The following is a 12,005-nucleotide window of genomic DNA, read 5'->3' as shown; positions in this document are numbered from 1 at the left end:
GTATACATACACACACACACACACACACACACACACACACACACACACATCCTATTGGTGGGATTACAGTTCACTAAAGCCTTTATGGAAGGTCGATGAAAACCTTAAAAGAATTAGTCCTTGGGATCCCTGGGTGGTGCAGCGGTTTGGCGCCTGCCTTTGGCCCAGGGCGCGGTCCTGGAGACCCGGGATCGAATCCCACATCGGGCTCCTGGTGCATGGAGCCTGCTTCTCCCTCTGCCTATGTCTCTGCCTCTCTCTCTCTCTCTGTGACTATCATAAATAAATAAAAATTTTAAAAAATTAAAAAAAAAAGAATTAGTCCTAATGAAATATCTAGTCACATGCTCAAAGATAACACACACATAACACACAGAGACTAAAGAGAGAGAAAAAGATAAAGTAGGTGGGAGGAAGAGGAGGAGAAAAGAAAGGAGGGGAATAAATCCATATATAAAGGTCATTACAATCCTATCTGTAATACCAAAATATTAGAAAGAACATGATATATTTAACAAGATCACTGAAATGGAACACAAACTATTGCAGCTATAAAGGTAATGCCATATATTTATAAATATGGAAAAGGCTTATGATGTTATATAAATAAAAGCCCAAGTTATACAATAGCAGTTATAATATGGGCTTTTTAGTATTTATTTTCCATATGCATTGGAAAAGAACTAGAAAGATAAATACCAAAGCATTAACAGTACTTTAAGTCAGTGAGTTTAAAATATTCTTTATGATCTTTCATCTCCTGATTTTTTTTTTCAGAAAATAACATGCTTCTAAAATAAGGAAATATAAAAAACATTTAATTTTAAAAGTTGATAAAACAGCTCCTCTATCTATAACATTTCCTTGGTCTTAGGGGTAGTTTTTTGTTTGGGGGAGGGGGCGCGGATTTTGTTCTTAACATATAAAACTCACCAAAGCAGGAGTGAACCAAAATCTTCTGGTTGCAAATCTACAATCCTTTCCACTGTATCGTGCTATCTAAATCATTCATATGTGGCATTATTGTCCTTTAAAACATATTTTATTATAAATTCCAGAGAAGTAAAGTTTCACTGCATATTAAAAACAAATAAGGCATCTGGGTGGCTCAGTCAGTAAGTGCCTACCTTCAGCTCAGGTCCCTGATCTCAGGGTCCTGGGATCAAGCCCAGCATGGAGCTCCCTGCTCAGCGGAGAGTCTGCTTCTCTCTCTCTCTCCCTCTGCCCTCCACCCCTGTTTGTGCTCTCTCGCGTTCTCTTAAATAAATAAGTAAATAAAATCTTTTAAAAATAACACACACAAATATTATCTCTGTTCACATCCTTCCCAAGGATTAGAAGGTATACAAAATACTATTAAAGCCAAATTCTAGGTTGGAAGAAGAAGAATAAAAATATAGTACTTGACTTAGAAGTGAGTTGTACTCCAAGTTTGGCTGATAGGGAGTAGTAATTCCACACAAAAAGAATGTTATTTTTGTTGTAGAAATAAGTATCAACTGATTGCCAGACTAGCCCAAAAAGTTAAATTTAACCTATAATTGGCAGAAACATATTACTAGTATACTGTTACCTTATCAAATACACGTTATCAGCCCACATAAAACAGAAATAGGGAAAAAGTGACAAAAGGCTAGGAACACCCTACCACCAGTAGAAAACCATTGTTCTTTCAAGAGAGAGAAAACCAAGAAAAAAAGGAGGAAGAAAGCAGACAGAGATAATAGATGAAAGATCAGTTCTCACTTCTCTTCTTTAGAACAGTGGTTTGTGAATTCTATTTATTCTGTCCCAGGAAAAAAAAGTTACGCCAATTAGAAAACCTAATGACTATAGTATCTTTAAAAAGGCACATGCTATTTTAAAATGTTTAAAATATCTACGCAGAGATATCAAAAAAGATACATTTGCAAAAGGTGGCATACTCACACCAATATATTTTTTGTGACACATTTTAGCATGTTAAAAACATAAACACACATAGTAGTATCTATATTAACATGTTAAAATACATAACAGAATAAGTCAATTCTCACTTTGGATTTTTTTGTTTAAAGATTTTATTTATTTATTCATGGAGAGACACAGAGAGAGGCAATTATATTTCGGTACTGAAATATATGATTTAGATAATATATATTATATTATTTATATAATTAAAATAATATATTTCAGTACTGAAATATATTATATATGATTTATATAATATATATTATATTATTTATATAATTAAAATAATATATTTCAGTACTGAAATATATCAGAAAGTGGTTAGTAGGGATCCCTGGGTGGCGCAGTGGTTTGGCGCCTGCCTTTGGCCCAGGGCGCGATCCTGGAGACCCGGGATCGAATCCCACATCAGGCTCCCGGTGCATGGAGCCTGCTTCTCCCTCTGCCTGTGTCTCTGCCTCTCTCTCTTTCTCTCTGTATGACTATCATAAATAAATAAAAAAAAAATTAAAAAAAAAAAAAAAAGTGGTTAGTAATTTCAGATAGGAAATTATTAATTAAATTTGATAATTAATTAAATTTGAATTAAATTTGATTATTAATTAAATTTGAATTAAGTTAATTATTATTAAATTTGATATTTACAGTATGTGTTGATTCCCTCCTTAAAATGAATTCTATTGATAAAGAATGTAAATGACTCTTAGAATTAAAAAAGATGTGTAATTTTGTGCAAAAGAATAGTGGATTTATTTATTTATTAAAAATAATCTCTGGCAAGCCACGGTAGCCCAGCAGTTTAGCACCGCCTTCAGCCCAGGGCCTGATCCTGGAGACCCGGGATGGAGTCCCACGTCGGGCTTCTGCATGGAGCCTGCTTCTCCCTCTGCCTGTGTCTCTGCCTCTCTCTCTCTCCCTCTCTCTGTGCGTGTGTGTGTGTGTGTGTGTGTGTGTCTGTCATGAATAAATAAATAAAATCTTTTAATAAATAAATAATATAATCTCTAAACCTAACGTGGGGCTTGAACTCAGAACCCTGAGATCAAGAGTTGCATGCTTTATGGACTGAGCCAGCCAGGCACCCCAATAGTAGATTTTTAATATAGGAGAACAAATCTCTTTTTGTTTTGAGAATTTGTGGGGTCCAGGGCTTTATTACCATTTTTAAGTTTGCTCAGGACAGTTCTGATTCTCTCTAGGTATGAAACTCATATGCATTTTTGCATTACATCCATGGGATGCCTGAGTGGCTCAGTGGTTGAGCGTCTGCCTTTGGTTCAGAGCGTGATCCTGGAGTTCCAGGATCAAGTCCCATATCAGCCTCCCCCACAGGGAGCCTGCTCCTCCCTTTGCTTCTCCCTCTGAAATTCTACAAACTTAAATGAAAATGAGGACCCAAAACTCACAGTGTTGTTACTCAATTACACACCCTGGCATGATAATCCAATACAATACAATATACTCAGAGCTATAGTCATGGGACTTTGAGTGAGACTAAGCGTAAATATATTATGTAAAGTCACAAAAAAACATTTTTAAGAAACTAACACACTTCGGTATTACCTGTGCTTTCCAAGAAATGGAACATGAATATAGTATTAAACCTCCTAATCAAATCTTATCTGCCAAAGTAACCAAAAATTAATATCTCCAAATCTTTAAAGAACTATAGGACAATGACAGCCAAGATAAAAGTAAATTGGTGACAGCATTTATTTATCTATTTAAAAGTATTAAATCGAAAAAATGACATAACACATAAAATTTATTTTCCTAATTTCAAAAAAATATAAGCAACCCAGAAAAGTAGTAGTCCATGTATAATTTATATTTTCCCTATTTCTTCTGGGTTGTCAAATATGTAGCTACCTGCTACATATGGCTATTTAAATTTAATTAAAATAAAATGTAAAATTCAGTTGCCTAGCTCATTTAACATACTCAGTAGGTACAAACAGTTAGTGGCTATCATACTGGAGAACAAAGAAATAGAAATAACCACCAGTGCAGAAAGTTCTACTGGACAGCAGGCTATAATGTAGACAATTCATTTTTTTCTCTGTAATTATAAAAATTCTTCCCATAAAACTGCAAACATTCCCTCCTGCACTCGAAACATTTTTTATAAGCTTCCTAATCATAGGTTGATGATAAAAATTTTTTAAAAGATGATGGCAAGAACAGGACAGTGTTTACTATGTGCCAGGAACAGTTAACTATGTGCTTTGACTCAGTATCTCATTTCATCATCACATAAACCCTATGAGGTAGATGCAAGTCCCTTACCTGAGAAACGTATTTCAGAATTCATAAGTTTTCAGGTTTTAGAAAATTATACTATACATAAACCATATGCTACAGAACACCCTCAGCCAGAGTCTATGTAGGAACTTAGGAACACAGTGAAATGTGTGTACTAAAGATAAGTGAATTCTAATAAGTAACTACAAATCAGCTAGATCCTGGCTCTACCATCAAATTAGTTCAGAACTGGTATTCCCATTCTCCAGTATAATAATTTGCAACTTTCCTGCAATTGTGAATGGTGGACCTATGAAGTGACGCCTATTTTTCCCCATATAACTAAGGATTTTCATTACAGAATTATCAAAATGACCATCCCCCAATTTTTACAGATTGATTTCTAATACTGCGCAACATGTTTTTCTCCCTGGTAATTAATTACAGACATACTCTCCTAAACTCGAAGGCCTCATTGCTTGCTTTGCATGAGATAACTGATATATATCAGGACAAATTCAAAACTGTATTTTGTCCCATTTATGACACATTTTTTTCAGTTCAAGCACTTAATTCATTTGGGATATAGCAACTTAAACATTTCCTTATTTCATTTCTAAGAAGAAACTAAGTATAACCAACTTTCAGTAACATGGCATTTTTTATGTTCTCAATCAGCTTTCACACATTTTCTCACTCTCAGGAAAGACAGTGACCAATTTTAAATAATTTGAAAATGTTCATTATTGTTGTATTTATAAACCAATGTATATCTTAAAATACTCCAAATAGATGGACTCCACAAAAAGTACAAGGATAGATTTATCCACATATTTTACTGTAAATTTATCAAAAATTAATAAAGTATAGCAAACATTTAAAAGTGATAAAGTATAACAGACATTTAAAAATTCAACAATGTAGCTATGTTTATATACAAAATTATGATAGATCACAAATATAAGCATCCAATAAGGAGCATATAAATGACAAATACACATTTTAAAGAAAAATTATTCTTTCTCTTGGGTATTGACATGGCCTTGCTTAAAAAGATGTGGTGATTAGGTATAGGAAACTGAAATAAATGCTATGATAATATGAAAATAACAACTTTTTATAACAATCAGGCCTTGTTACTAGTGACACTAATTAGCTATAATTATTCAGTTTTCATATTACTTCATTACAGTACACCAATCACACATAAATTAGTAAACACTGACTTGTAAACTCAATTTCCCAAATCAAAATCAAAGTTTGGCTGAAATGTAGTTTAGCATAATACGTCAAAAGCCTGGATTCTGAGGGAATTACCGGGCTGAAATACAGGTTTTGCCACTTACTATAATGGCAATTTTTGTGAGTTACTGACTTTTATGTCTCAATTTCCTCATCTAATCTACAAAAAGGGAATGAATAACAGGGTCTACTTCATTGGGTTGTGTGAAAGTTAAATGAAATGGTATATGGAAGGGTTGTGTGATGGTTAAATGAAATGGTATATGGAAGTATTCAGTGTCTGGTACACATTATGCTCTATACAAGCATTCACTATTATCAGTATTATTAAAGCATCTCTGAAGTTGTAATATATTGTTAGCACTGTTTACCTTCTAAGAATTTTTCTCCAGTTTTCTAAAAAACTTAAATGCACAAGGGAAACAATAGGTGAAGAAACCCTGTGTCAGTTGAATAAACATCTTTAATACATATTAGGTCTCTTTATTTTTTTTTAAAGATTTTTATTTATTTATTCATGAGAGACACAGCGAGAGAGAGGGGCAGAGACACAGGCAGAGGGAGAAGCAGACTCCCTGCAGGGAGCCTGATGTGGGACTCGATCCTGGATCCCGGGATCATGCCCTGAGCCAAAGGCAGATGCTCAGCTGCTGAGCCTCCCAGGCATCCCTATTAGGTTCTTTTAAAGTTAGATTAACATGAGGTTAGACCTGGAAACATAATTCTTTTTTTTTTTTAAGATCCTATTTTTATTTATTCATGAAAGACTCAGAGAGAGAGAGAGAGAGAGAGGCAGAGACACAGGCAGAGGGAGAAGCAGGCTCCACACAGGGAGCCCAATGCAGGACTTGATCCCGGGACCCCAGGATCACGCCCCAAGCTGAAGGCAGGCGCTAAACCGCTGAGCCACCCAGGGATCCCCATGGGGTCATAATTCTTACACAGCTCCTAACTTCAAAATACTAAATAATAGCCAAATGATGCCATTACACATAGACAGCTATGCCCTCCTCTAATGCAGCAAGGAATAAATGGTTGTTGCTATGTACCCCAAAAAATATCAGGGAGAGAGGCAAATCTTATTGAAAAACTTTTTGTTCAGTTGTAAACATAGTAAGTTTGAGATGTTCACAGAACATTTAATGGGCGTTTCAGGAAGAAGTCAGAAGTACAGACCTCAGGAAGCTTACTCTCCAAAGTTAATCACTCCCTCCTTTGTACTACCACAAAATTGATTTTTCATTCTATTACATGACAGTTATGTGTCTCCACAACTCTTCCCTATTGCTACGCTGTTATGAAAGTAACTAGGTCCTGCCATAGAAGGAGTCAATAAATGTTGATTTTTAAAAATGCAAAACCTGCAGAACTGTACAGCTAAGAGAGTAAACTTTATTGTATATTTAAGAAAGGATTAAAACAAGTTCCTTTAGGGACGCCTGGGTGGCTCAGTGATTGAGTGTCTGCCTTCAGCCCAGGGCATGATCCCGGGATCCGGGATTGAGTCCCACATCAGGGTCCTTACAGGGAGTCTGCTGCTCCCTCTGCCTGTGTCTCTACCTCTCTCTGTGTCTCTCATGAATAAATAAATAAAATCTAAAAAAAAAAAAAAAAATTCCTTTCAATCTGTGAATTTTAAATAAGGATGAAATTTTCATTTGGAAGAATTCTTACAAAATGTAAGTAGGATGTAAACACAAGATCATTTTCTAATTTAGTCACATGAGAATCACTAAATGCTACCAAGCAGTAAAACATGGTACCGTCGTCAGGCCAAAAACCCAAAACACGGCAATATAACACAGCAAGAAATCTATGAATGAGTATAATAAAGAAGAAAAGCCTAATGAAGAACTCCTTGACATGCATTTAATCAAAATTCTTAAGAAATATATTAAAATACCTGCCATGTAGACTGAAGAGATTTCACTTTGTAATTTACAGACCACTTGAGTTCAATTAACTTAAAAATGAAAAGCCTCTGGATCTTCCCAGCACACGTTATTCAAAGAGCTGTGATAAGAAGCATGTAGCAAACGTGTTGCGTTACATGCACTAGGTAAGGGAAAGCTACTGTCATCCCCCACACTTCGGCAACTGTTTGACTGGTAATCCTTTAGTTTCCAATCTGTAGAAGCACTTCCTAAAGAATGCTTCTCTGTACTGTTTACAACCCAAACTTAAAATATGGTCAACCCAAGGTCTAACAGTAGTACAGACCAGCTGCCAGTTCCATGTTTAATAGCAGATGACAATTTTGTTTGTGCTTGACAACTAGACATCTTTCAGTGAAACTATTCCCCTGGAAATGACACTACAATATTGTTACTTATTTGAAGGCCAGGGAACCAAGAGAAAAACAGCTCATTAATGGTGATTGACTAGGAAAGACAGTAATAATAAAGGATTAAAAAACAGTAATACAAAACAAACAGGCTTAACAGAACTGTGAAACAGGGGTGGGGAGATAAACAGTAAATTTCTACAACACAAAATAAACACGAAGATTTAAGTCTGCACTCCACGTATGAAAAAAGCAGAAATAAATGTATATTGCTTCTTATATAATCAAAAGCCTAAAAACCTTTTACCAAGAGAAAATATTGGTAAATTTAAAAGGAGTCCCCCAATTTGGGCCTTTTTTTTCCTGTTCTATGAAGCAATTCATAAGGGTAAAAAAAATAACTTCAAACTATAAATGATGAATGTAACTATTAGGAGTGGCCTCTCTAAGAGGTCTGAAATAGAAGGAAAATGTACATTTCTTCCAAAGCTGTAGCCAACAATAACTTGTGCATTCTGAATCCAGCTTAAGCATATTAGTTGAGAAGATGTTTGCAAAAGTATTTAATAAGAAAGTGCTGAATTTAGCTTTTATTTTATTTTTTTCTGTTTTCCTAAGTGGCCTGCAGTCTATCAAATGCACTAAGAACCTCTAAGTATAAATGACCAAAGGAAATAAAGCTTTCTTCTTAAGATCAGGTAAACCTTTTCTGTAAAGGACCATATAGTAAATATTTTCAGCTTTATAGGCCATATGGTCTCTGTCACAAATATTCAGCTCTGTCATGTAGCATGAAAGCAGCGACAGATAACAGATAAATGAGTGTGGATGAGGTCCAATAAAACTTCATTTTCAACAACAGGCAGCCAGTCCATGGGACCATGACCATAGTTTGAGGACCTATGCTAAAGAACTTATTTCTTTACCTATGACAAATATACCATTTTAATAAATACCACCAACTTTGATATATGATGTCTGGGACTTGCTTTAAAATATTTCATAAAAGAAAAGTGGAGAGTAGGTTAAATAAGACTAGCAAAACACTATTATTAAGGTTGAATGATGGATGCATGGAGTTCATTATCCTATTCTCTGTAATTTCGTGAATTTGAAAGTAAAAGCTTTTAAAAATACAAAGTAAATCAATGAACCAGCTCTACAGGAAAATAGATTTCTTCACTTTACTGTAAACCTTCTAAAGCACATTTAATATTTTGAAACATAATTAACATAAGGCAACATAAAAGATTCTCAGTGTAAAGCAACAAAACTAAAATGAAGATTATATAAAAGTGTATATTAGCATAAACTCTTAACAATTTCCATAATTTGAAACATAGGCTCACCTCAAATGACTCCTAAATTAATAATTTAAATGTATTCTCATCTTAACTAACAAAATGTGTTACCTATTTTTGGTTTAAGAATATATAATAAAAAAATTTTAAAAAAATTAAAAAAAGAATATATAATTATTTTTACAGGGCAGTTATTATTGATGTTAACATGTAATAGGCTTACTATTTTTCAAATAAATTAGTAATTTTTTATTCCTCAGTTCTAAACTCTAAGCACTAAATATTAATGCATACAACCTACATAAACAAATGCTGTTTAAGGCCTTCAACAACTAAAAATATGAAAGGATTCTCAGACCAAAAAGTTTGAGAACCCACAACCTAAACATTCAATAAACAGTATTGTCTAAAGTATGTTTACCAAGTATGTGAAGAGCATGTGTATTTGAACAATAATCACACAAAGTTAATTCACTATGAAGACTATCAATATATACCCACAAGAGGAAGATACTTAAATTGTCAACAGAAACATTCTTTTCAAATTGCCTAGTATGTCATGAATAATGTATCCATAGGAAGAGAAGAGCTCTAACATGTTGTCTCACTTATGCAGATAACTGTCTCCTGAACCAATAATAAAGAAACACTAATATATGCCAGCAGACATCTCTGATAAACATGCTATCTCCTATGAAATCAATGTATGCCATGTCAGTCAATGTAAAAAGCCGGAAATCAAGCTTTTTTAGCTTGAGCTTCAGAAAAGAAATCATCATGCAAATTCTCAAAAACAATGTTTTTTTTTTTAAATGTTCTAAGTTTTTTCTCAACATTCAGTAATGCAGTGATTCCAAATATCATCAAAACTAAAAAGTAATCTAAGTTAGGCTCAAGGAATTTTTATGGTATTTGAGAAAAATTGAGAACCTCTCTGTGAAAACATCTGAACATATCCAAGAATATAATCAATTTCAAAATTCTCTAAATCTAAAACAGTATTAACAAACCATAACACAGATCTGACCAGATACTAACTAGAGCAAAAATATCCCTATGATTGTTCATTCTTTTATAAAGACGAACCAATACTTATTTTTCAAATACAGTATCACTGTAGCATTTTTAACCAATTTTCCTCCTTTTGCATATGGCTATTTAACCTATTATCAGACTATTTAATTTTTACTTGATTAAGTCCACATTTCCAAGTTTTAGAAATTTTATTGTTTCTATTATCTCTTATCAACGTAAATCAAAACAGTAATCTGTGATGCAGAGACATACTTACATCATACTCTGTAACTCTGCTGCAAAGCTTATGGACTTCCCTGTACTTCTTCCACTACTTGAAGTAGCAGTAGACATTGGGCTGGCTGCAGTATTATTCATCTAAATAAAAAAGAAATAAAGCTTACAAAATACATTTAACTATAAATAAATGCATGGAAAATGGATGCAATTATAAATTACTTCAAAAAGTATAGAAAATTTTAAATTTCTAATTTGTTCATAAATCTGACTTGTTCCCACTTAATATTATTAAAATGAAATAGTAAAAAGAGGGCACCTGGGTGGTGCAGTTGGTTATGCATCCAACTCTTGGTTTCCACTCACATAATGATCTCAGGGTCCTGGGATTGAGCCCCACCTAAAGCTCCACACTCAGCACAGAGTCAGCTTGGGATTCTCTCTTCCTCTGCCTCTGGCCCTCCCACCACCCATGGGACGCACTCTCTCTCCCTCTCAAATAAATAAATCTTTAAAATGAAATAATAACGAAGAAAAAAACTGCTTAGTCAAATACAGTATCAAAAAATTACTTAAGTGATAAACATTTTAGTACAAATTTCATAATAAATAATGGAAGAAAAAGACTCATTAAAATACTTTAACAGAACTCCATGGTTTTCAAAATGTGTTCCAGAGAGCACTAAGGTTCATAGGCAATATTTCAAGGAGCTCCCAAAGGTCCCAAAGCACACTCTCCTAGTTCTATCCAGAACCAGAGAACAACTCCGATTTTTCTGTTTCATATATTGGGGTTCCAAGTAAGAGTTAATATAAAAAAAAGAGTGGTACAGCTGTAAAATACAAAATTAGAAAACCACTGCATAATCTGATTCCCATCTGAACCAAAGCCTAAAATATAAATAATAAAAATAAAGTCAATCAGTAGATCAGAAGCAAGCACTATGATATTTTATAATCTTTTGGTTAAGTAAATCTTCAATTTAAAAAGTGACTTTTTTTCCCCAATAAAATTAAGTTGATGCATAAGGGGGAAAGTAGATGCCAATCCTAATATATGCTATTTTATTTAATGCATGTGGCAGTCCCATAAACAAGAATTAGTGAAAATAACATTAAAATAATGGAAGTATAAAAGCCTCAACTATGACTCAGTAAGTGCTCAATAAATGTTAGCTATTATTTCATGTCCATATAAATTTTGCAATATAATTTTCCTTAAACTAAAAATGATCTGTAGATTCAAATATATCATAAAATAAAGCAGTACTGCAATCTTTAAATGATCTGTAGCAAACTAGGAGAAGTCAGACTGCCCAGGTTCAAATCCCATTTCTGCTACTTTACTAGGACTTCGGGGCAAATCATTTAACTTCTTTGTGTTTCAGTTCCTTCAACTTTAAAGTGAGAATGATAATTCCCCACTCTTAGGGCTGTTGTGAGGATTTAATGAACTAATATGCACAAAGCATTCAGAATGGCTCTTAGCAAACAGTGAGCACACAATGTTAATAACTATTATTACTGTACACAGAAAGACCTTAAGAATCTTAATAAATCAGCTAAAAGTTTTTAGATGACAAATTTAGGTTACTCTTTTTTCATTACCTTAAGTTCAAGAAATTTGAATATTTTCACTAAAAGACTTATATGCAATTCAACAAACATTAAGTACTTAGTTCCCTTATAAAATACTTCTCAGTACTGACATCACTACTGCTAGTAGTCATCCTAAC

The 12,005-nt window shown here is 33.8% G+C and overlaps 1 protein-coding gene across 4 annotated transcripts in view; it reads right to left on the bottom strand.

Annotated features, from left to right (window-relative positions):
• Positions 1 to 12,005, bottom strand: part of SUPT3H (SPT3 homolog, SAGA and STAGA complex component) — a 508,532-nt gene that overhangs the window by 484,462 nt on the left and 12,065 nt on the right. For all 4 annotated transcript variants that reach the window (XM_041750782.1, XM_041750768.1, XM_041750773.1 and 1 more), the window contains one exon: positions 10,310 to 10,410. In XM_041750782.1, coding sequence (XP_041606716.1) covers positions 10,310 to 10,410 — 101 coding nt within the window. Of the gene's footprint in view, positions 1 to 10,309; positions 10,411 to 12,005 lie in introns of those variants that run through there.

This window comes from Vulpes lagopus, chromosome 1 (genome assembly GCF_018345385.1).
Source record: "Vulpes lagopus strain Blue_001 chromosome 1, ASM1834538v1, whole genome shotgun sequence".
NCBI classification, from domain to species: Eukaryota; Metazoa; Chordata; class Mammalia; order Carnivora; family Canidae; genus Vulpes; species Vulpes lagopus.
This window is presented reverse-complemented; position numbering and strand designations above follow the sequence as displayed.